Genomic DNA, 26,197 nt, shown 5'->3' on the forward strand with positions numbered 1-26,197 from the left:
GCTACAATTTTGAAGTAATATGCAGTAACCAAGAGACAAAGAATATATGAATATCTTTGCAATATAACCTCCCTCCATTTAAAAATAACTCATCGTACGGGTAGGAGTGATCTCCCTTCCGAAGTAATCAAAACATTAATATTGCAGGGGAATTCCATTTGGTGGTAACTGAAATCATAATCCACCTTCTGCCAAGTTATTAAGTTGCTCAGGGCCGTCACATTATGAACACCTAGAAAAGCAGGAAATATTTTTTCAGTCATTTGATTTTAATCACCTAAACAAATTAGTTTTGCTGACACTGATTATAAGACACGAGGTTTCTTCTACTGCTTTAAACAGTATATAAAGCACTGTCCAATTTACTAAGCTGAGTGTTCATTAGGTAATACTTCCCACATGGTATCTGATACCTAACATATGGTATGCAATTAGGCAAAAAATAGGTTCCCAATTAAGTATGATTACTTTCTAGGTGGTGTGTTCAAGAAGGCTAAAATAATACGGTAGAACTAAAATTACATTTATCCACAGGGATAAGGTTACAGAATTTTACTGATTTGCTACCATCCACTTTTGCCATATGTGTACCCAGTCAACACTGTTTTTAATTCTCTTTTCCTCTTGAACATATCACCAGCATCATGTCATCTGAGCACAGGTAAAGCTATCTGCTTCCTTATAATTTTATTTTTTAAAAGGTATTTCTTGCCCTAACCTGTTTGGCTCAGTGGATGGAGCATCAGCCTGCGGAGTCAAGGGTCCCAGGTTCAATTCGGGTCAAGGGCATGTACCTTGGTTGCGGGCTCATCCCCAGTAGGGAGTGTGCAGGAGGCAGCTGATCAATGTTTCTCTCTCACTAATGTTTCTAACTCTCTATCCCTCTCCCTTCCTCTCTGTAAAAAAATCAATAAAATATACATTTTTTTAAAAAGACATTTTTTTTTATGTTATTGATTTTTAGAGCGAGAGGAAGGGAGAGGGGTAAATAGAAACATCAATGAGAGAGGGACATCATTAATTGGCTGCCTCCTGCCTGCCTGCTACTGGAGATCGAGCCCACAACCTGGGCATGTGCCCTGACAGGGGATCAAACCAGTGACCTCTTGGTTCCTGGGTCGAAGCTCAACCATTGCACCACACCAGCCGGGCCCTTGTAATTTTATAATGCTCCATAACTGGGCTCAGTGCAAGCCATATGATCTACTAAACTTTTTATTTTTTCAGAGATGCTTTGAAATAAACATTTTAAACTTCATATTGGGCAGTAAAAATGTTTTATTATATCTTTTCTACACCTTTTTTAAAAGATAATATATGACTAAAGGCAAAACCTCTTTTTATTTTTAAAGCTATTCCCCTAATGTTCTGTCATTGTTAATTTGGTCTAAACTGTAAATTTTCATATAATTATAACAACATACAGTGGATGTACACAATTTATACTTACACTAGGTGCTTTACATTCATACGGCAAGCCTTTGCCTTAAATATTTCTGAGATGTCAATTTGTTTAGTTATTCTTTTAAGAAGTCATTACCAGATCTGGCTTTGACAGGAGGTTACAAATGGAAGGGAAACACCCACGTACGTACCTGGGGTGTCAAGCTGGCCTTGCTCCAGAAGAGTTTCATCGATTACAAGGGAAGTGTTGCTGGGTAGCTGGAGGAGCCCACTGACCAAGCGATTGGCTGTATAGTCTTTGTGGGGAATGAATTTCAAATGGTTCATGTTCTCTATAGTCATCTGCAGACGAAAAGACTGCAAGAGAGATTTTTTAATGAGCAAGGAACTAAGTTTCCTGTTTTAAGAAAACATATATTTGGAGTTAAACACCGTGTTTATATGGAAAGAACCTATCAACTCCCAAGAGAAATCTCATGTTTTCTTGAGCCCTTTTAACACACTGCGTACCACATAGAAATCTCTAAGACATATGCCAGGGACCGCACGTTTTTGGGCAAACTGCACATTATTTAAATCATCATAATGCACTTTAGGTGTTTTTCAATAATTATAACATTTTTATTTACAAAAACAAACAATTAAAGTTCCTAGTACTTTTTTAACGTATGGTACTGCGTAAAACATTTTCCTCTATGAAGAGGGACCAAACAAAATTTACGTAAGTATCTAGATTCGCTCCTTTTCCCATGGGCGTGAAAAACGAGAACACTCGTGAGCGGTCCTTAACAGATGGCGCGCGAACCACGAGGAAACTCCTGAGCGGTACAAAATGTGTTAAGCAAAAACGATTATCTACATCCTCAAAAATAACTTCACTGACTCTGAGCTGCTTTATTCTCAACTGTCTTTATTCTAACTGTATTCTTAAAGATTCTTGTTTTACCAGAAAACCAAAAACAAATATCCAGCAGCTTAAGTGCACAGGGCAACAAAACAGAAAATAAAATGTTTGTTTACTCATCAAGATGGGGAGAGAAAAGCCTAGTTTTCCTCTATGCTCCCTGAATTTATATCATATTCATTCATATCCTACAGATTCTTGAATAAACTGTTTCTAGAAAAACCAAGGAGCAGAACACACTGAGCTGTGCTGGGCACTGGGTCTCATTACTCGCTCCACCCGGCTGCACCCGCCTCCTCGCCCATCTCCCAGAGCCCACCCCCCCAACGCCCTCTGCACCCGCTCTTCACTCCCATCTGCTCTTCTGTCTCCCTCCCTAAACGGCAGTGTTGTGGGGGGTGCGGGTGCGGGAGAAGGGTGTCGAGGAAGAGATAAGGTATATTTTCAAAATGGAGAGACTTTTGTACTTTGGCTTCATTGAAGCCAAAGAAAATGAGGGAGGGAGGCCACATTATAGACACAAGCAAACCACCGCTAAGAGCAGCATCTTGTCCAAACAAAGGATGGCTGTGAGCCCCACGATGGCCCTGCGCCACATGAGCAGGTTACTCACACTCGGCCTGTGTGAACAAGACGTTAAAGAGGCAGGTGTTCGGAGGCACACGAAGGATACCAAATTCCACAAGCACATGGCCTCAACTGCGAGTGCAATTCTGAGCGAGTAACTGCAACTGGGCTCACTGTTACATTTACAGAAATTGCTGCTAAGGCAACAAAAGTGAATGTTTCGGGGGGAGTACATTTTAAGTTATAGAGCCCGGCAGGCCTTGCTTCCTTGTAAAGATACCTACTAAAACCTCAAAGATAAATATTTGGGCTGAATGAAAGACATTTAGATGGATTTTTCAAGTGTGCTCAAATCTGTAAGATGTATTTATAATGATCTTACTGCTGGAACAAGATGTTGAATAATTCGATACAAGTGTTCTGTGAAGGTACTATTCCGTGGGCAACCACTCAAGTTAACCGTAAATTTTCCTAGTGGAAGAACGTCTCTTCTTGTATATCTAGAAAAAAAAAAAAAAGATATTAACCAGTAAGATACTCAGGTGATTTCCATCAAAAAGCAAACATGGAAAAATTAGCTTAATAGTATCACGAAAGATAGATTACTCTGAAATTATTTTATTTATCAGAGTAACAGCAGTAAAAATAACAGCCAATACTTACATGAGTGCTGATTATGTGCCAGGGACTGTTCTGAGTGCTTAAATGCTTTCTCATTTAATCCTCTCATTGAAACACTCTGAAGTAGGTGCTATGACCTTTGTTTTACAGATGAGAAAGTTTAGGTAATATGACCGAGTACACAGCCAGGAAGTAGAAGAGCCAGGATTTGAACACAGGTGTCTGGTTCCAGGTCTGTGCTTGCAACCATTAAATATCACTGTGTCCAATTCTATTCGAGCAAAGACTTCTAGCACAGAGATGTTTACTGTGGTGTAATTAAAAATAGGGAAAAAATAGGAAAACCTAGCATTTAGGGAAATAGTACAACTGTCTACAATGAAATATTGTACAGCCATTAAAAACTTCATCAAGAAATAAATAATGGCCCTGGCTGATTTTGCTCAAGTGGTTAAGAGCATCGTCAGCCCATGAACTGAAGGATCAAGGGTTTGATTCGCAGTCCAGGGCACATGCCTGAGTTGCAGGTTCAATCCCTAGCCCAAGTCGGGGTGGGTGCAGGAGGCAACCAATCAATGTGTCTCTCTCACATCAATATTTCTCTCCCTTCCTTCCTCCCTCCCTCCCTTCCTTCTACTCTCTCTAAAGAAATCAATGAAAAAAAATCCTCAAAAAAAAAAAAAGAATTAGCCCTGGCCGGTTTGGCTCAGTGGATAGAGTGCCGGCCTGCGGACTAAAAGGTGCCGGGCTCGATTCCAGCCAAGGGCACATGCCCGGGTTGCAGGCTTGATCCCCAGTAGGGGGCGTGCGGAAAGCAGCCAATCAATGATTCTCTCTCATCGATGTTTCTATCTCTTCCTCCCTCTCTCTTAAATCAGTAAAGAAATATATTTTTTTAAAAAAGAATTATGATGGGATAATGTTTAATAGATATTAAATGATAAGAGCAAGGTATGGATCTGTGTTTAGATTACAACTGAGTTCTATGCAGAAATGTATATAAATGTAAACAAAAATGACAAGAACATGTACCAAAATGTATTAATAGCTAAGATGATCTCTAAATGGTGAGATTATAGATTATTTCTATTTTCCTCTTTATGCTCTTGGAACTGGTTGAAGGCACACATACTACTTTTTTCCCCACACATATTACTTTTGAAACCAGAAAACAAAGAACTATAGTGACGTGAAAGCAAGGGGTGCTCACATCCACACCTAAGTTAGATGTGCACACAACACACCTTGCTGACTTAGAGAATAACGAATACAAAAAGGGTAAACAGTTCATTTCACTCATCAGCCACGTCCTTTAACTGATACTAAAGTCCCAACGCATGAGATTCGTGCAAGGAGCTCAGCCTTTGCAGCCTCACCTGGAAGGTCGTCCAGACGGTCATTCTACTGTTCAGTCTAATTAGCATATTAGCTCTTTATTACATAGGATCGGCTCTTAAATTGAGAGAGAACATCAAAATGCTCAATGTGAAACTGAGAAGAGGTGGAAAAAGGACTTCATCGCTAATTTGTTCTAACACTCATTACACTGAACAAATAAAAATGACTTGATGCTGAAATCCTCAGAAACCTTCCTGCTTTTCCCCCCTTTTAACAAAGCACCAACTCTCGCCACCCCCACCAGGAATATGACACTTACACCGTAGAGATGAGATGTAATATAAGGTATTCAGCAGCCAAACTATCTCCCAAAAGGGCATGTGTGAGGAACCCAAGCAATTCTGCTCTGACTGGAGACAATTCGGACATGAAGCTTGAAACAACTGGAGAAGGAAAGGAGACCAGATTCAGAATAAACATACCAGTTCCTCTCGAGTGTTTTAGGTTAAAAGGCAACTGTGGAACAAACCCACTACAAGTCAGTATACGTGTCAAGACTTTAGCGAAGAGAATGAATTAACCTAAAGGACAACAGAGCAAAGACACAGTGGCCATTCCGAGGAACAAGACCCTGACTGACTCAGTTCCCCACGAGCACACGTCACACGTAGCTCCCGACACACACTGCGACATCTCGGGGTCACTTACACTTACAGGTTTTGCTCTCCTCTTTGTTAAGCGAGGCCGGCAACAGTGGGTTGATGTGTTGCAACTTCTGGGCTAAAACCACATGAATCCTTGGCACTAGCGAAGCAGGAGGACTGTGCACTCTCTGTTCTTCGGCTGTGTCTGTGCATTCCATTGGATCCAGGAGTGACGCGGCGTCCCTGCGGAGAGGGACAGCGCTTCAACTCACAGACCCGCCCGTTACAGAGATGTAACAATAATGTACATCTCTGAAAAAAGTGAGAATTCAAGCCAAGAACAAGTTCTACCTGTGGATCTTTAAAAAACAGAAAATGGCTCCCCTTTGTTACCTCACAGATTTCAGGCTGGATGGGTCATGTTATGATACACGTACTCATTCTTTTCAAGCAGAGTAATGTTTGTACTCAGTGTGCTGTCACCTGACTCAGCGGGATATAGTCTGGCTACTCACTAGGTCATTTCAAAACAAACTCTTTCTTGAGCTACCAGCTGAACGTCAAATGTCACAGAGGGTCTCAAAAACCTGGGTCTTTTTCTCAAAAGCCATCAGGTATCTATTATTCAGTGTGCGGAAAATTTATTCTTCTCTATCCTGCTATTTATTAGTTATCCCCCCACCCCCCCAAAAAAAAAGAACAAAAGACTCACCTTTCATCATTGTTCAGTACACTTAGCACGGGATCCACAGAGAGGATGCCATACAGCTCAAGCACATCATTTACTTTGAAACAATCCCCATCTTCATAGACCTAATAAGAGGCCACATGACATTGTGTTGTTAGGACTAAATAACACCAACAAAGTGTAAGATATCAGTCTTGAAATAAAGTAATAATATCCTAGAAGGTTAGAGAGAGTGGAACAACTCTTCTGTTTCATAAATTGAGACCAAGGGAGGTCAAGTGCTTGCCTGAAGTTATTCTTCTAGTTAGCAAATAAGTGAAGTAAAAGGGGGGACACTGATCCCCGACCAACGTATCTTCAATATAACACACTACAAACGAGAGGCTTCCCCCCAAGGATGATCTATATATATAAAAGCCTAATATGCTAATTGTCCCTCCAACCATCCGATCATTCAAACAGTCGCTATGATATGCACTGACCACCAGGGGGCAGATGCTCTGACCAGTAGGTTAGCTTGCTGCTCGGGTCCGGCCAATCAGGACTGAGCGAGACAGGCCGGACACACCCTGGAGCCCTCTTGCGGTCCCTCCCCGGCTGGCCAACCTCCTGCGTCCCTCCCCGGCCCCGATCGTGCACCGGTGGGGTCCCTTGGCCTGGCCTGTGCCCTCTCGCAATTCGAGACCCGTGGGGGATGTCGGAGAGCCAGTTGTGGCCCCATTCCTGCAGGCCAGGTCAAGGGACACCACCGGTGCACGAATCCTTGCACTGGGCCTCTAGTTTCCAACTAAAACCAGAAACATGCACAATCTCAAAATCTACCACCCGTACCCAAAGAAGGGGAAACAAAACACAGGATTAAGAGGTTAACAAAAAACTTAAATTGGCCATGAGGTCTTTCACTATAAAAAAACCAACTTTCAAAGTTGTACACCACGATGGTCTTTAATAACTATCAAAGCCCCCTTGGTGACACCCGATGTAAGTATGGTAGGAAAATACTGGGATTCTGGTCCTCGTGTTACATACGTGTCATTGAAGTTAAAACCACAAATAAAAATGGATTCTCATCGATCATTTCTGAAACTTACATCACTTGTTCACTTATCAGGATTAAAAAGGGGATAAGCAAGATAAGGGAGCTATTAAAATTTTTTCCTTCTATTTTAAATGCAAATCAGAAATGGATTTTGGTAAGAGAAGAATGGTGAAAATAGTATTAGAAAGTTAGAAACAATATAGGAAGGGAAAAGACATGAATTAAAATATTGTTCCACTTCTGACTGAAATACTTTTTAAAAAAAATATTTTTATTGATTTTAGAGAGACGGGAAAGGAGATAGAGATAGAAACATAGATGAGAGAGAAACATCAACTGGCTGCCTCCTGCACACCCCCTACTGGGAATTGAGCCAGCAACCCGGGCATGTGCCCACCTCTTGGTTCATGGGTCAATACTCAACCGAGCCACCTTGGCCAAACTGAAATATTCTTTAAGAATGTTATGGTAGACAGAAAAATGGACCTCCCAAAGATGTCCACCCAAATCCCTGAAGTCTGTGATTATGTTTATTTTTAAAAGCAGAAGTGACTTGCATAAATTAAGGAACTGTACCCTGGATTATCTGGGTGGACCTAATTTGATCACACTGTCCCTTAAAGTTGGAGAATCTTTCCTACCTACGGTCAGATGTGACTGAATAAATGGTCAGCCCTAGCTGGTTTTGCTCAGTGGATAGAGCTTTGGCCTGCAGACCGAAGTGTCCCGAGTTTGATTCTGATAAACGGCACAGACCTTGGTTGCAGGGTCCTCCCCGGCCTGAGGTCTGGTCGGGACTTGTGCAGGAGGTACCAATCGATGTGTTTCTCTCACATCGATAGATATTTCTCTCTTCCACTCTCTAAAAATCAATGGAAAAATATCCTCGGGTATTGTAAAAAAAAAAAAAAAAAAAAAGGAAAATGGTCAGAGAGATGCACTGTTGCTGGCTATGAAGATGGAGGAGGGGACCACAAACCAAGAAGGTGGGCACCTGTAGAAACAGTAACAGGAAAAATACAAACAAAAGAACAAACAAACAAAAACAGATCCTCCGGAAAGAAATGCAGCCCCACTGACATGTGATTTCCCCCAGGAAGGTCCATGTCGGACTTCTCATCTAAAAGCCTGGGTAAATTTGTATTCTTTTAAGCCACCAAGTTTGCAATAGGAAACTAACACAAACGCTAAGAATTTTCCATTTTAATTTCTGAGACACAGAACACGTCTGTCAATGTCCGGTCTGTGAAAGGTTTACCTTCACAAGGCATGCAGGGCCCTTCTCTCCTGGCAGTGGGAAGTTCAGGTCAAAAGGAGAAGAGAGATTCAGGGAGCTCAGCTGTGGTCCAGTAGAAGCTTCAGTTTCTAGACGTTTTGGCTCGCCACACCCCTGAAGACCGCCAACACTCCCTAAGTCAAAGGGAAGCGAGCATTGCACTCATGTCATTTCTAGGGCCTTCTGCAGATAAAGAACCTTCCCTCAGGAGCATTTCAAGTTTGTTATAAAGGATGCTTCTGAGCTCACAAACTTGTTACTGTTCTTAAGGAAATAACACATACTAGCAAAGCCCTTTCTCTGACTTATTGAGTCATTGTTTCTCCTACAATAAAATGGCAACAAATTCCCCCCATCAAATTTCAGTATAAGTATTTTTAAAAGTTAATATTTAATATGGTTTCTTTGACATCTCTGACCTAAGGCATATATGGCCTACTGACAACAGAATCACCCTGGTAGAAGAGTTTCCTACTTTTAAGCAGAATAAAACCATATAGCAATAAATTCACTTACCAAGCATTTATTAACATCCATTATGTACCAGGAATCATACTAGTGATTGGGGATACAAAGATGATTAAAAGAGAGCCTCTAGCCATGAAATAATCAGTTTAGGGCTAATAACTAATTAGAATCAATATATAGCCTGCCATACGGATATTGCTCGGCAATAAAAAGAAATAAACTGCTGACACACACAACTTGGATGATCTCAAGGGAATGTTGCTGAATGAAAACTGTTGATCACAGAGTTTACATACTGTAAGATTCTATTTACATAGGCCAGACCGGTTTGGCTCAGTGGATGAAGTGTCAGCCTGCGGACTGAAGGGTCCCAGGTTCGATTCCGGCCAAGGCCATGTACCTTGGTTGCGGGCATATCCCCAGTAGGAGATGTGCAGGAGGCAGCTGGTCGATGTTTCTCTCTCATCGATGTTTCTAACTCTCTATCCCTCTCCCTTCCTCTCTGTAAAAAAATCAATAAAATACATTAAAAAAAAAAAAGATTCTATTTACATAACACTAGAGGCCCGATGCATGAAATTCATGCAAGGATAGGCCCTCACAGCCCCAGCTTCCGGAAGGTCATCCAGACGGTCGTTCTGCTGTTTGGTCTAATTAGCATATTAGCTTTTTATTATATGGGATTCTTAAAATGACAAAATTACAGAGATGAAGAATAGATTAGTGGTTGCCAGGGGTTAAGGACTTGGGGAGGGAGAGCAGAGGCAGGAGAGAGATGGGCATGCTTATAAAAGGGCAATATGATAAGTCAAGTAACGACTTGCTCCACATCTTAACTATAGTAGTGGGCACATGAATCTCCACGTGTGATGAAATTGCAAAGATCTAAATACGCACACACAAACAGATGCCTGTAAAGAATGTGAATTCTGAACAAGGTAAATGGATTGTATCAATGCCCACTTTCTGGTCATGATATTCTACAATAATTATACAAGGTGTCACCACTGGGGAAAATTGGGTCAAGGGTATTCAAGATCTCTGTGTTATTTCTTACAACTGCTTGTGAATCCACACTTACCTCAGAAAAAATTTAAAACTATTTATAACCTGAAAGACTGCCTAGAAACCAACAAGTTAAACTTTACATAAATAATGTACTCAAATAAAAAATTAAAAGCCCGGCAGTATGGCATTCAAACAATCAGACAAGAAATAGGAGAATCAATTGCTTAAATGATAAGAATTACCAAAGATCTGGATTTTATCATTTATTGTTATGATACACCACTAATTTCAATAAACATTTGGGGTAGGTGGAGAAAATGAGCACTACATTTATATATATTTACTGTAAAACATTCCAATTTTAAAGATATTAAAATATTCCTTAGCATTAAGAAAAGACAGTAACATGAACTTATCCTATATAATAAAAGGTAATATGCAAACTGACCGAAGGGCAGAACAACCAGTTGCTATGATGTGCACTGACCACCAGGGGGCAGACACTCAAATGCAGGAGATGCCCACTGGAGATCAATGTGTTCGCATAGGTGGAGCACTGCTCAGCCAGAAGCCGGGCTCACAGCTGGCAAGTGCAGCAGCGGTGGCGGGAGCCTCTCCCGCCTCTGAGGCAGTGCTAAGGATGTCTGGCTGCTGTCCCTACGGGGAGCAGGCCTAAGCTGTCAGTCTGACATCCCCCGAGGGCTCCCGGACTGCGAGAGGGCGCAGGCCAGGCTGAGGGACACCCCGCCGAAGTGCAATTTTGTGCACTGGGCCTCTAGTAAAATAGAATAATATATAGTTAAATGAAATTCTTTAGTAATTTTTGTTTACCACTGATTCATATTTGCCCTCTCGACCCAATCTGACAGAGATCAATTAACTAAATTTGTTTTACCTCCTCTCTTTAACGTGTCCTCTAATTAAAGGTGCTGAAGAAAAATAACTGAATATAAAAAGAGAAAGAAAGACAAACATATCTACCTGGCATAATAAAGAAATTCACCATGCATAAAAACTGTTATTGGTAAAATCAATAATGATATACCAATTCCAAAAATCTCTCTTGCTTTGAGAAAATTTTCAACTTTTTGTCTACTTGTTCTAATCAGAATTAGTTGTGTTTTAAGAAGTAAGCCACTACAAACATATGTAAATAGATCAGAACTGTGACCATTCTAAGGGCTATCTTCTTTGGAGTTTAGGAATGTATCACAATGTCCTGACATTTTCAGTCTTACTAAATTAAAAGTACCACTATTCTGAAAGAAAAGAAGAATGTTTTCAGATATAAATAAATCCTTTTTAGGATAAACCACTGTTTCCGTATTAGTTGAGCTGAGATAAAAATAAAATAAAGAGAAAAGACCCTTTTCAGCTAACCATTTGAGACCCTTAAAAACTGACAGCAGAGCAGCCACTTCTCCCTACTGGATGCCTAACTGCAGTCTGACCAGGGTACTGTAAAAACGCACAGAACCAGCTACAAGTCTGATAACCGTGAAAGCAAGGTTGTCAAATCATTACCAGCTCCTAAACCTAGAACTGTATTATACAACAGCTCATTCTGAAAACCACCTAATGAGAGAGCAGAAGTCTACAGAAAGCCTGTGAGCATACACTACCTGTTTGTTTGGCACCCGCATGCTGCTCTTTCTGTTTATTAGGCTGTAGGTCCATGTCTTCATCATCTTCATAACTCCTCTTGTGACGACTGGGAGTGTAAGATGTTGAAGGACTGACTCGAGCTTGGTTTGCATTAATATAGGCGTTAAATAAAAAGTTAAGAAAAAGACCACTATGTACTGAGGAATGTCCTAAGTTATGTTAATTATATGACTAATAAAAGATTGCTAATTTGGCAATTTGCTCAAAACAAAAATGTATTTTTTTAAAAGGCTGGACTTCCAGATTTGGTCATGAGAGGCTAATGGATTAATTTATGCCCCCTACCTACCGTTGCTGTAAAGAACTGTAACACTGGACAAAAGACATGAAGCAGCTATTTCTCTCTCTTTTTTTGTTTTGTTAATCCTCACCCAGCCGAGGACATTTTCCAATGATTTTTTTAGAGAGAGAGTGGAAGGGAGAGGAAGAGAGAGAGAGAGATGTGAGAGGGCCACAGCAATTGGCTGTCCCCCACACATGCCCCGACCAGGGCCGTGGATCGAGTCTATAACCAAGGTACATGACCTTGACTGGAATCAAAGCTGGGACCCTTCAGACTGTGGGCCGACACTCTATCCACTGAGACAAACTGGTTAGGGTCTGTTGTCAATCATTAGACAACAGGGAGCATAATGTTATGATCCTTGAATGAGTAATATACTGAGTGAACTCCACTTTATCCCCAACTCCCTCTAGGGGGCATTTTCTAAATCGCAACAAAAAAGAAGTGGAGACGCATCTCTTGCTGGGTAGAGACAACACAGACTGGTACTAGCTGGGAAGGAGTTCCCCTGTAGAAGACAGAAGAGGACCCAGAAATCGGTGCAGGTTCCATTTGGGTCTTTGGCTGAATATAAAACAGCGGATGCACAAGGCCAGATTCCTTGAAGTGTAGCTAAGAACAGTTGCTGGCTGGCTAGGAGCTAAATGGAGGTTCTGGAAGTTGCACAACACTTAGAACTGGACCCTGCTGAACATTCCGGGCACTTAGGTGAGACCCAGAAATAGCACATGGCATGAGTAAGAACTATGTCCCATATAGCAAGTTACTCCAAACCCACCTTTATGAATCCCAAAACTAAGCTATGACATTCAAGAACAGGCATGAGGAAGCTATGATGAAAAATCAGGACAGTGGTTGCAATCCTAGAAAAGGCAGAAAGGAACTTTCTGGAACTAGTTCTTCACTTTGGGGTATAAATAACTGACGTGTACTCTTAAAATCTATGCATTTCAGTGTATATCAACTATGCCTAAAAAATATTACTAACTAGAAATTTAAATAAAAAAAATAAAAATGAGCCCTAACCGGTTTGGCTCAGTGGATAGAGCGTTGGCCTGCGGACTGAAGGGTCCCAGGTTCGATTCTGGTCAAGGGCATGTGCCTTGGTTGCGGGCACATCCCCAGTAGGGGGTGTGCAGGATGCAGCTGATCGATGTTTCTCTCTCATCGATGTTTCTAACTCTCTATCCTCCTCCCTTCCTCTCTGTAAAAAATCAATAAAAATATATTTTAAAAAAATAAAAAATAAAAATGAGATGAATAGTTTCCACAGTCACCTCTCAAAAGAACCAACATATTGTTTTCCCTTAAGAAAATTAGAATTAGTTGTAATTTAAAACTTTTTAACTTAATTATCATGGTACTCTTTTTTTTCAATATATTTAAATCTACTTTAACCTTTTAACAGTATTTCACTATAGGAATGTACCAATTTTATCACTTCTCAGGGATGAATACTTAGATTGCTTTATAGGGTTTTTTTCCAGTTAGCTTCACTAGGATAAAAAGACTAAGTTTTTAAAAACTCAATCTAAATTATGGTCTTTTCAATTAAAATAACCAAGGACCATATAAGAAAGTTCAGATAAAGGATATTTCTTTTACCCACACAGATTCCCCAGGCACTGGAACACAATAGAAATTCTGTCTTTCCAAAGTGGTAGTTCGTGGAGAGTTTAAATCAACTTCTTGTTGAGGCTGTGATGTACATAAAAGTATTTTTAAAAATTAAGAAAAACAAAACAATTAACTTAGCAACCACATTTTTATGCTATTTACCATAAAACCATAATAATTATTTCACACTGAGTAAACTGAATTAACAAGCAGCTAACTAAATCCAAACCATCATTTTTTAAAAGAAAACTGGCATAAAAATAATTTTGCGAGCAATAATCAATACTTTACCTTCCCTCAAATCAAAATACACAGCACCCTATGTTACAAAATTAAATCCTTTTAATAAACAGGGTGCTTTATTTTTTTTAAAGACAAAGCACATGATAACCCCACTATCTCTTTCATAGAAAACATATCAGAATCAGCCTATATATAAGGAATTTAATGAAATACTCATTACAAGGTAGCTGAGATGCAATCCAAGTCTCAGCTATTATTCCCTAAAAAAAGCATATTCTCTATCTCATATATGCTTAGAAAGTGTTAAAGGACCCAATATGTAACATTTAAAAACTACTTTAATAAACACATAACTTTATAGTACAAAAAATCCTCTCAAAGACATCAGGTTTGAGCCTGAGATCATATGTCTAAGCAGGGTTTTCTGTTTCTCTTTCCAGGCCTGATGTCCCCTTTTCCTGGGATGGTGCTTTTACGTATGAATCTTGAGCCACACGGTGTGAACTATCTTTGCCTTTGGTAGTGTCACAGATGGATAGTCTCATCTATTTTATTTTCCTACTCCCAGGTACTACGGTGACTGAGCTATAGTAAGACTGCATTACTGTGTACCAGGAAAAGTTGTGTATTAAAATATTAGCCTCATATGAGGAGGGTTAGGGCTCCTAAATCAAAAGATGCAGTAAGCATTTAAAAGTTGATTCGTCAGACTTGGCAAACATTTTACCTATGCAAACACTCTGAAAGAAAAACGACATTGGGAGACCTGAAGGTCATCATGTGTAAGATTAAACAAATTCATCTTTCATGAGTCCATTTCTCTAGATAATTGTAGGAAGTTACATTTTTGTTTAATAAAATCTTTTCAGCAACCTTCCAAATTAGGGTTGTTTTTCTGTCCAGATTGGGCCAATGAACCAGAACACTTTAACTCAATGAGGAAGAACTTGTATGAATAAATGGGCTGGGATTAGGCTTTATAAACCAATCTCTTGAGGTTTGAGTAAGCAAGAGCCAGACTCCCAGAGTGAAAAAAGCCCTAGAAAACCTGATTTAAAAGGATGGTCTGCAAGGCAGAGAATTAGACCCAATGGCTCCACCGAGGGCCCACCTTTCTCCTGAGGCCCTGCCCAAGCTCCTGCCTCCTCCATCCCCACCTGGGACACTTGGCTTCTTTCCCAACATTTACAATTGCTGTTTCAACGGGACCACATTAAAAACACAGGGAGAGCAAATGATGGGAGACATTGGGGGCTGACATATCTATTTTGAAATGCTGATAATCTTTTTCTACTATTAAACTAGAAATAAATTTTAAACTGTTCCATTATAATGCCAGGTATGTTGAACAGGTTTCTTTGTGAAATTAAATTTAATTATGCGTGTTGTTCATGATCAGAAAAGCAGTTGTTTAAAATGGATATACTGTGTTCCACTGTAACTGCTTAATATTAAGTTTCTACCTCAAGACTGTCCCATTCACAACTATAATTGCACCAGGATCTGCCTTCTTACCCTTCCCATCACTGATATGTAAGAGAGCACCCAGTGCTTCCTTTCATCACAGAAGGATTAAGTTTATTAAAAACTATTTTCTTTCCAGGGAAAGAGAGCAGAACTTGATCCAACTTAATTAAGCAAGTGTTAAGCCCTCAGTTAATCTTCCACTTTCATTTTTTAAAGAATTTATCACAACCTGTAATTTTTTTAACCAAATACATAGATACTGAGAAAAGAAACAAATTAGTTTTGTCATTTATAACAGTCTACATTCTAAGAGATTTTTAGAAGACCAAAAATATAACAGAGAAAATAAGAGCAAAAGCATTCCACATGACTTCTTAGAATTTATTTATACAAAGATAAATTTAAGATAAACCAAAAGAAATAAATTCTCCTCTTAGGGAAAAATTCTTATTAAAAATGTTTTATAGATCTTAAAAATACATACCCCACATTCTGCTATATCTCTATATTTTCCAAAATGAAGGACCTATGACCCAAAACAAAGGATAAGAGTATTATAGCAATACATCTAATTCAAAAATACCAAAAAAACACTAATTATAAACAGAAAGTTCCACGATAAAAAGCCATACATACACGTGCTTTTGTGTTTCGGTTCACCGTTTCATAAACTCCCATGTAAAACTCAGGGTCAAACATGTCCTGAATCATGCAACGAAACTTCACAAAACTGTTAGGTTTCAAATAATGAAGAGGAACCTCATTCAATGACGGTACCTTAAAGGAAAATGAACACGGCAGTCTGTCTATAAAACATTAAGCTCAAATACACACATAAGACTTTATATCCTATCCACACCCAAACCGCAACTCAGGCACAAAAATCAGCCCCATTAGGAAGCCAATGTTCTCAAGAGTCAACATAACTGCTGACAAGAATACCTCCGAGTTCTTCCAACTTTGTGTAATGGCATTTGACTACAGTGTAAAAATAAATGCTTTTCCTTCTGAACACTTTCTGAGTAGCAGAAAGGCATTTGTTTTATTGAGTTCTCCTTTTAAGACTAGTACATACTGCCCTGTCCGGGAGGCTCAGTTAGTTGGAGTGTCATCGTGTGTACACCAAAGGGCTGCAGGTGCAATCCCCAGTCAGGGCGGCACCTGACTGATGTTTCTCTTTTGCACTGATGTTTTATTCTCTCTCTCTCTCTTTTTTTTAAATATTTTTATTGGTTTCAGAGAGAAAGGGAGAGGGAGAGAGAGAGATAGAAACATCAAGGATGAGAGAGAATAATTGATCGGCTGCCTCCTGCATGCCCCCTACTGGGGATTGAGCCCGCAACCCAGGCATGTGTCCTTGACTGGAATTGAACCCAGGACCATTCAGTCAGCAGGCTGACGCTCTCTCCACTGAGCCAAGCCAGCCAGGGTGATGTTTTATTCTCTCTCTTTCCCCCTTCCTCTCTTTAAAAAGCAATAAAAAAAAAATTTTTTTTTAAAGACTAGTACATGCCAATTTTTTTAAATAATCAAAGCTCACAACTACCAATTTTTTTGTCTTAGAAAGTAACATGGTCAGTTACTGCCATCTAGAGGCCCCAATACAGAAACATTTAATTACTTGATTTTAAATTTAAGTTGTAAAAGAGATCAAAATCTTTTAATATATATGTACTTACGGCACTTAAGGCAGAAGGCAGTACACATTAATTTATATATTTTAAAATTATATATAGATTACAACTCTACTGAGAGAACTGGAAGTCAGCCCAACCATCTTCCCCCACAAAGAGCAATAAACTTACCCATTTAGGAGCATTATTTTCTTTCAGCTTTTCCTTAAAATATTCAATTACTTTCTTCTCCCAGTCAGGATTAACTCCATTTTGGGCTGAAAGACAAATACACTTTTCAAAGGTCAAGCTACACTACACAATAATAGGCTGTTCAGGTAAGTGGCACATTCAAGACAAGAAGCTGCCCACCGCAGGCTGGCTCTACACACCAGGGCGTGATGCCCTCCTGCGGGTTCTCAGGGGCCAAGGACTGGCTGCGACGCCCACAGAAAGAGGGGGCACCCAGGCAAAGCAGCACCTCCAGCAGCCTTTGCTCAGCGCACGGCTCTCTGAAAACACTTCTCTACAGACTGAAATGAAGAGCTGGGGTTGTTGCTGTTCTTCTGAATTTTCTATTTTGGAATAAATGTTCCAAAAGGACGCATGACTAGCACAAAGAACACCTGTATCTTTGCTTCATTTGCTTTCTCATTTGCTCTCTCATGTACACTTTTCTGACCCATTTGAGATTAAGCTGCACATATCACAGATTTTTAACTTTAAGTAGTTCAATGTGTTTCCTAACAATAGATCACAGTACTGTCCGTCGACCTCAAGAAGTTAAAAATTGATATACTTTTTATTTAACCAACCATCCATATTCCAACTTGTCATCTGACCCAAAATATCCTTTATTGCATTTTACCCCTTCAGTACAGAACCCTGCTAGCATCACATATTGCTTTCAGCTACCATGTATCTTTAATCTAGACCAGTTCCCATCTTTATGGCATTCATATTTAAGAACACAGGCCTTTAAAACATAGAATGCCCATCATTTTGGTTTTGTCTGATGTTTTCTTAGATTAACTGCAGGTATGTGTTATCAGTCAGATTTCTACATAAGTGATGCTGATGCTGTGTTTGCAACGCTATTATCTAGAGCAGGGGTGGGCAAACTTTTTGACTAAACTGGACCGGAGGGCCGGAACAAAAGAATGGATGGAGTGTTTGTGTGAACTAATATAAATTCAAAGTAAATATCATTACATAAAAGGGTACGGTCTTTTTTTCCAATAGTTTTAGTCATTTCAAACGGGCAGGATCCGGGCCGTAGTTTGCCCACGGCTGATGTAGAGGCTGATGATGTTCCTCTCTCATCGCTGTTTCCATCTCTCCCTCTCCCTCTCCCTTCCTCTCTCTAAAAATCAATGAAAACGTATTTTTTTAAAAATACATCTTCCTGCCGAAACCGGTTTGGCTCAGTGGATAGAGCGTCGGCCTGCGGACTGAAGGGTCCCAGGTTCGATTCCGGTCAAGGGCATGTACCTGGGTTGCGGGCGCGTCCCCAGTGGGGGATGTGCAGGGGGCAGCTGGTCGATGTTTCTCTCTCATCGATGTTTCTAACTCTCTATCTCTCTCCCTTCCTCTCTGTGGAAAATCAATAAAATATATTTAAAAAAAAAAATACATCTTCCAATCTATGAACTCTCCCAAGGGAGAAAGCATAAAGAAGCCTACATATGGATTCTTCCAGACTCTATCTGTGTCTTTTCCCAGTTACGTATCCTCACTGTGCTGCTGTAATAAATCTTAGCCATGTGTACATCTATACACTGATTCATGGGTCCTAGTGAATCTCTAAGGCCAGGCGTGTATCAATAGTTCATTTATTTTTATTGTTAAATAGTATTCCACTATATAGCTGAACCATTAATTTGTTTGTCCAATTAGCTATTTTAGGACAGATTTTCCCCAGGTTTTGATAACTAAGAACAAAACAACTATAAACATGTGCATATAGGTTTTTGTGTGAACATAAGCCTTCATTTCTCTGGACAAAAACCGAGGAATAGGACAGTTGGGTATATTGGAAATGTGTGATTAACTTTATGATTGACTTTTCCAGAGTGGCTGCTTCATTTTGCTTTCTCACTGGCAATGTATAAGAATCTAGCTGTTTGTATCCTTGCCAGTACTTGCTATTGTCACTATTGTTTTTTCCCAATTGTAGCTGTTCTAATAGGTGCATAATAGCTCATCGTGGTTTAATCTGCATTTCCCTAGTGGCTAACAATACTGAACTGGTAAAGCGTCTATTTAAATCTTTTGCTCCTTTTTAAAATTGGGTTATCATTGTATTTTTTTAAATAATCTGGATACAAGTTCTTTTATGAGATGTATGATTTTCAAAAAACATTCTCCCAGTTCGTAATTTGTCTTTTCAGTCTCCTAATAAATATCTTTGGCATAACAAAAGGTTTTAATTTATTTAATCCTCACCCAATGAGAATATTTTTTCCACTGATTTTTAGAAAAGGAAAAGGATGGGAGACCGGGGAGAGAAAGAAGCATCGATGCATTCATTGGTTGCCTCCTAGTGGCGCCCCAACCAGGGGTGGAGGATTAAACCTGCAACCAAGATATGTGCCATTGACCAGGGAATTGAACCGGTCCACGGGCTGATGCTCTAACCACTGAGAAAACTGGTCAAAGAAAAAAGTGTTTAATTTTGATGATGCCCAATTTATAAAGTTTTTGTTTTATGTACTGTGTATGTATAAGAATTCCCTGTGAAATCCTGGGTCTTATGGTATGGTATTTCTTTTTGGGGTGATCTAAATGATAGTGATTGCATACCACTGTAATATATTAAAAACCAATGAACTTACATTTTAAAGTGGTGAATATTATGAGTTACACCTCAATGAAAATTTTTGCAAAGAAAAAAGAACTAAAAGTAAGAACAGTTAAAAGTGGTTACCTCAGTACAGGAAGGGCATACTTTTACTCTTCATTTAATACTGCTATGTTTTTTGTAACCATGTGCCAGCTATTATGTAATGAGTTAAAAAACGCATATATCCATATTTATGCCTTTTGCCATAGCTGCCCAATCCATTCTTCTCTGAGAACTTTGCGCGCCCCCCCCCCCCCCCCCCAGTCATGACTGCCTACATAACATAGCTGTGCTCTGGCCATAGCTGACTAGTGTAGGAGTGAACTCCTGACTCCATACTAGGCCAGGCCAATCAGTTTCTCTAACCCTGGAATTTGGGATTAAATGGGAGGTGCTAACTAGTGTGGGTTGAAACTATGAACAAGTGAATGTGGGAGCTATGTGGAGAAGAGATAAAGTTGGACTGGATTCTTGCTAGTTTCCCAGTTCCTGATCCGCTCAGTAGTCTCTTTGGATACCAAGCCACTCTCCTGTGTTTTGGGGTTCCACAGCCTCATTGTGGGGCACGGCTACAGTGTCTTGGCCAGGTTCAAGCCTCGGACTAATGAAAGGACAGGGTCCTCTCATTGCCACGTGCAAGTCCCAGCTGGAGGGCAGGGCCCTCCCAGCACAATTATAGCCAACGGCCATAGTTGTAAGCTTGAACCTATGGTCCAAACACGTGGCCACGTGCCTGTGCGATAGAGTTCAGGTGCATGTAGTTGAGTGGGGTTGAAACTCACAAGAATGCTGTAAACACCCTGATCACGCCCTTACTTTGCCTCGTGGCATTTGCTATAAAACAGGGGTCCTCAAACTTTTTAAACAGGGGCCAATTCACTGTCCCGCAGACCATTCGAGGGCCGGACTATAGTTTAAAAAAAAACTATGAACAAATTCCTATGCACACTGCACAGATCTTATTTTGAAGTAAAAAAACAAAACGGGAACAAATATAATATTTGTATTTGCATGTGGCCCGCGGGCCGTAGTTTGAGGACCCCTGCTATAAAATAAAGACACGGCTTGTGGGCGCTGGCGCTGTCTCATCAGGGAGCAGCGTCCCACCGAGACCCAGCTTTCATTCTCTTGTCTGTCTTTTCTCAATCCTTTCACCCCCCCACTCAGGATCACCTTTGGCCGTAACACTCATAACAGATTTCTTCTTATCAGTGGCCTACTAAGGGTGTGATGGCAGGAGAAATCCAAGGTGGGTACAAACAAAAGGGTATTAATTGCCTGTTTAGAATTATGGTGACAATAAAAAGGCATACCAACTTTCAATTTTCTTACTGCTTTAAATTCTCTAAAATACTAGAAAATACTCCTTCCTCCCCTCCTTCACACACCACTGCTCTTTTGTACGAGATACGCTAGTTCTAACTCTATCAGATACAACCAAAGTTCCTTGAATATAACCAAAAATAATGATCTTGACTCAACCAACAACTTAAAAAAAATAAAAAAGTCAGAGTTGACAAGCATTCCTACTTCTGAAATTAACAGCAGTTATTACTTCAAGTTTTTAATCAATTTCAATGAAGAAAATTTCTTTTAAATAAAAAATGATTGAAAGAGAAAAGAAGTGTACAAAACTTTCTTTTTTGAAGATTCCTGCCTTTGCTTAAGGAAAGCTATCTGCTATGGATCACGAAATGAGAAATAGTGGGGGGACTGACTCCAGCATTATGCCCATGACAGAGCCCAACAGAAATCTGCAGAACTAAAGCATTCCTAAATCTTAATTTAAGCCTTGGACCCCAATGTCCTGCATATAAAATCTTTTAGAAACTGGAACTGAAACATTAAATGCATTTTATGAAGGCTTGCAGAAAAGCCTTTACATATGAACAACTGTATTATGGCAAATACAAATGCAAGGTATAGATTGGTTCATAAAGATTAATTAAGACTCATATAGTTATGAGTAGCCACTCACAGAATTTCAAAGTTTCTTATCTGAGCCAAGAAGAAAGAATTAGGATTTGTATGTAAAAGTAATTCATATGGGGCACACCCTCAAATTCTCTGAATCAATATAAGGTCTGCCAGGACTGCCCTAAGTTTGAGATGTGTGGTCCAGAAACCATCCACTGCCTCTGTTCAACTGTCACCAAGCACTTTCGTTGCACAAAACATATTCCAGGCAATTAGGATATTGCCCGTGAATCAGGCAGCTACAGGCCAAGACTGCTCAGAGTCAAGATCCAGCAAAGGAACCCAAAACAAGAAATTTCTACAGCCTGCTGCTTTACATGCTCATTTCCAGGACACACAGGGTCCTGGAGTAACTGGGAGCAGAAGTACTTAAGTTCCCAAAGGAAGAGTAAGATTCAGCCAGGAGAGTGAGGTGGGACGGGAAGGAGGGACCAGGCACAAGGAAACAGCTGATGCCGAAGGCCAGGCTCAAAGTCAATGTGAAAGAGTTCAACATGAGGGGCAAGGCAGCAGGAGGTCTGACAGTGAGGCCGGGGTGGAACCAAAACTACAAGGATGTGCTGCCTTATTCTTCTGTCTGGGGGAGGGGGGGTGGGGGGAATGGATTTAAACAATTTCCCACTAAAGCAAAAAGAATTTAGAAGTTAACACCTGACATACTTCTCACACAAACATACCCACAGTGCTGTTTTATAAAGGTATTCAATACATTCCGTGACAGGAAAACACAGCAAAAACATATATATACTATACTTCCGAACAGCTTCTACAAAAAAATCACAACCCAATATTAGTTTTTTCTCTGTAAGACACAACCTATATAGGAACAAATTATTCTTGGGGGGGGAGGGGGGTATCAAGGTCCAGGTCCCCACAATTCACAAAATTTTCCAACTACTGTAAAGCCAGTATTTTATAACCAAATTATATCATTTCTGTACCATGATGAGATGTGCCCCTTAGGATTATACACACTGAGACAAAATCTGATACAAAGATATTCAAATCTCTATCAAATATAATCTTATTGGTTCAGCATAACTAGGATATGGAGTATTTCTCATAAGTAAATTTTCTAAAGATCAGTAACTGGAACTGCACCCATTAAGCACCGAAAGTTTATACTTTTGAAGGATTTTTCAGATAAAGTATCTATGAGTCTGAACCCTGATAAACCGACTATGCAATTTAACCTTCACTCCACATTTTGGGGCCATTATTTTGGGTATCAATTACGGGTTCCAGTATCATGAACATCAATTACTAGGATCTGGTGGAGGGATATTTGCCCCTTCCTCAAAGCACCCTTGATGGATATATGATTTTTTGGGGAGCGAGGGGGGGGGGGGGTGTCTAGTCTAGTTTTTAAAATACAGGTATACAGTTTCCACTTCTTCTTCATCAGGCTGTCAGCGTTCACTGGTTACCAGGGGGATGCAGGGTACCCGGGATGTCTTCTCATTTGCTGCCTCTAGTTTCAGGCTGCGAAACCAGGTAACTAAACGAGTTCCAATCATAGGGACCGCGATCGAGGGCTGGAACGCAGCCCCTCCACGCCACCAGCTCTGGCCCCGGGGGAGCGTTCAGCTTCTGACGGGTGGTTCTCGGCGATACCCCACGAGGCACGAGGCTTTCCGGGGGCGAAGGCCACTCTCCCGTCTGAGTGACTTGCGGGCGGCCAGGTGCTAGGGCTCCCCTTCCGCCAGGGGTTTCCCACGCGTTTGCCTCCGCTCCTCGCCGCGGCCGAGTTAACCGTCAACAACCTTCCCTGATCCCCCGCGCCCCGAGCAGAAGAGCAGCCGTCACAGCACCTGCAACTGCGACGCCCAGCGTGTGCGCGTCTCCAGCGGGGGCTCGGGAGCTCGGCCCGCGGAGCGGCCCCGGGGCCGGGTCTGCAGTCGCCCTCCCAGAAGCGGGAAGCGGTCCCAGCCCGGCTCGTCCCGAGCGGGGAGGCTGGGTCTCGGCGGCCGGCGCCAACTCGGGCGGCGAGCGGCCGGCGCCCCGCCACACCGGAAGTTTTGAAATATCCCGCAGGCTCCCCGGCGAAGGGCGCTCCTCGCCCCGTCCCGGCGGGCCCTCCGCGGCTTCCGGGACCCCTCCGAGCCCGGCCGCCCGCCCGCGGGCTCGGGCCCCGGCGGGGCAGGCAGGGAGCGCCGCCGTCAATCACGGCCGGCCGCCCGCCCGCTCCTCGCGGCGTCCCCGTGGCCGCCGGCGGACCGCGAATCCGGCAGGTGGGAGGCACCTGCGGCCCGGCTCGGGGACGGGGTCTCGGCGCCGGCGGCGCGGTCCGTCTGGGCCGCGCGAGCCCCCGAGGTCGCCCCGCGCGGGCCCGGCCCCCGGCTCGCCCAGTCGGCCGCCGCCCGGCCCGGCCCGCCCCGCGCCGCCACTCACCGAAGAAGCCCTGCACGATCCCGAGCGGGTGGCTCAGCCAGTCCTCCCCGCACGGCATCTCGCCGAGCGGCGTCCCGCGCCGCGGCGCCTCCTCAGGGGCTCGGCCGCTCCTCGCCCTCCCACGCAGGGCGACACGCGTGGCGCGGGCCGCCGGGCCTCAGGGGACCGCGGCGGTGACGGCGGCCGCCCGGGAGCTGCCGGCCACGGGAAGGCGGCGCGTCCGGGCCCCCAACCTCCACTTCGCACAATGGCGGGAAATAGGCGCCGCCGACCGCGCTGCTGCCGACCTGGGTGGAGCTCGCGCGGAAGGGGCGGCGGGCGCGCGCGGCGCGGCCCCGCGCACGAGGAGGCGGGGCGGCCGGCGGGCCCGGGGGCGGGGCGGGCCGCGACGCGACGGCAGGGCGCTGCCATCTTGGAAGCGGGCGGAGGGACGGGCAGGCCGGCCTCGGGGAGGCTGTGGCGCGGCGCCCGGCGTCGCGGCCCGGCGGGCAGAGCCGTGTTGCTCTTCGACACCCGGCGCCAAAGCGACGAGGGCGACACCAAGTCCCACTAATTAGTTCCCGGCGCGCGGCCGTGCTCGGGGCGGAGGCACCGCAGCCCCGAGGCGCAGCCCAGACACCCCCCTCCGAATCGACTCCGGGCAAAACTAATGGGTGCAGCAGCCCTCCGGGCCCGCCCACCTCCCCACCCCACCATGTCAGCACTCACAGAAGATCACATCTATGATCACCTTTCAATGAGGAAGTTTGGGAAATGTCCAAGTTCAGTTTGTTTTGCCTGGGCCTGAAGGGGCCAGTCTCATCGGCTGGAAATGGGGCATGTGCACGGGGTGCGTGTGTGTTGGGGGCGGGGGGGGGGGGCGGTGAGGGGGGCGGGTGATGGGAACGGAGTCTTGAAAGCGGGAAAAGAAGGGAACTCGGGGCTCCAGCCCTCTTTAGGGCCGAGGGGGGTCCCTGCATTTCCCGCTGTGACCTGATTAATTGGCACATTGGGTTACACACCCGGCTCTTGTGAGTCTGCGTGAGTTGACAAAATCGAGTTGCAAATCCAGAGCATTACCACCACGTTCTCACGCATTCATTTGTTTAGCGGAGAGGGTTGCCAAGTCCCTGGTAGTAAATGGAGACGTCTCATACTTTAGCTTCATGGCAAATCACAGTCGACCTTTGAACAATACGGGTTTGAACTACTTGGGTCTTCTTATACTGGGATTCTTTTTTTTTCAATGAATATACAGTCGGCCCTTCATATCCCCAGGTTTTGCATCCTCAGGTTAACCACCTGCGGACAGAACTGATATAGTAGGCATTTAGATAGACTTGAGAAGAGCAGGAACAATAAGCCAGGTATAGAAGTCACCAGGGCAGAAAGCCCCAGGTCCCAGCAACCGGACAAACTAGGCTGGGACCTCGCCCCAGGGTGACCGTGCCTCCCCTCGCATATCCTGGTCATGTGATAGCCCCCCTTAAAGGAGGAACAGGGGGACTGAAGAGTAGCCTCACAGGACTCCCATACACGTCCTTGCAGGACCACTCCCTTAAGCATCAAATCCTCAGGACGTGAGGTTCTGACCCACATCAAGTCATCTTCTTTTTTTTTGCACATCAAGTAATCTTAAGAACAAAGCCTCGGGTCTGCTGAGTTTTTGGTCAAACTAGAGATGACACTTAGGCCACAGATGTGTTTCAGCTCAGGACCCAGAAAAGCAGCAAAACCAGATGAAGGGACACCTTAGCTGACATCAGGCTCAGATGCAATGACTAATAACCCTCCCTTAGCACTGGCCAATCAGTAGAGACCACACCCTGAAAGGACAGACCTGGAAAAGCTGATGGATATTCTATTGAGATCCTCCCCTGGGATCTCCCCTAAGACCCCACCTTTAAAGAGGGGATAAAAACACTTAGGGCCAAGGACCCAGTGTGTTCTCTCTCTCTCTCTCTCTCTCTCTCTCTCTCTCTCTCTCTCTCTCTCTCTCTCTCTCCACCTCCTCTTTCCCCTTTTCCTTCTCTGAGGCACATCTTTCTGCCCTTCTTTTTCCTAAGCAACAAGGGCCCTTCTTCTGCTTTTGTAACTCAGTTCCTGAGCCCATGCAGCCCAGCTGGCTCAGTTTTGTTGGTTTTTACCGCTGTGACTTTCTAA

The 26,197-nt window shown here is 42.9% G+C and overlaps 1 protein-coding gene across 2 annotated transcripts in view; it reads right to left on the minus strand.

The window, feature by feature from the left end:
• The window catches only part of MCMBP (minichromosome maintenance complex binding protein), a 31,800-nt gene extending 7,432 nt beyond the window's left edge, over positions 1-24,368 (minus strand). Inside the window, exons 1-13 of one of the 2 annotated variants that reach the window (XM_081105390.1) lie at positions 24,056-24,368; positions 17,038-17,123; positions 15,869-16,009; positions 15,717-15,758; positions 13,502-13,603; positions 11,580-11,724; positions 8,464-8,615; positions 6,191-6,291; positions 5,549-5,721; positions 5,154-5,277; positions 3,258-3,375; positions 1,596-1,761; positions 99-232 (exon numbers count right to left, since the gene is read on the minus strand). In XM_081105390.1, the coding sequence (XP_080961516.1) occupies positions 99-232; positions 1,596-1,761; positions 3,258-3,375; positions 5,154-5,277; positions 5,549-5,721; positions 6,191-6,291; positions 8,464-8,615; positions 11,580-11,724; positions 13,502-13,603; positions 15,717-15,758; positions 15,869-16,009; positions 17,038-17,123; positions 24,056-24,113 (1,542 nt within the window). In that variant the 5' untranslated portion in view covers positions 24,114-24,368. Of the gene's footprint in view, positions 1-98; positions 233-1,595; positions 1,762-3,257; positions 3,376-5,153; positions 5,278-5,542; positions 5,722-6,190; positions 6,292-8,463; positions 8,616-11,579; positions 11,725-13,501; positions 13,604-15,716; positions 15,759-15,868; positions 16,010-17,037; positions 17,124-24,055 lie in introns of both variants that reach the window. The other variant, XM_081105389.1, reaches the window with a different exon arrangement.
• Positions 24,369-26,197: the final 1,829 nt, after the last annotated feature.

The sequence above is a fragment of the Myotis nattereri genome, assembly GCF_964212035.1.
Source record: "Myotis nattereri genome assembly, chromosome: 13".
Classification (NCBI taxonomy): Eukaryota; Metazoa; Chordata; class Mammalia; order Chiroptera; family Vespertilionidae; genus Myotis; species Myotis nattereri.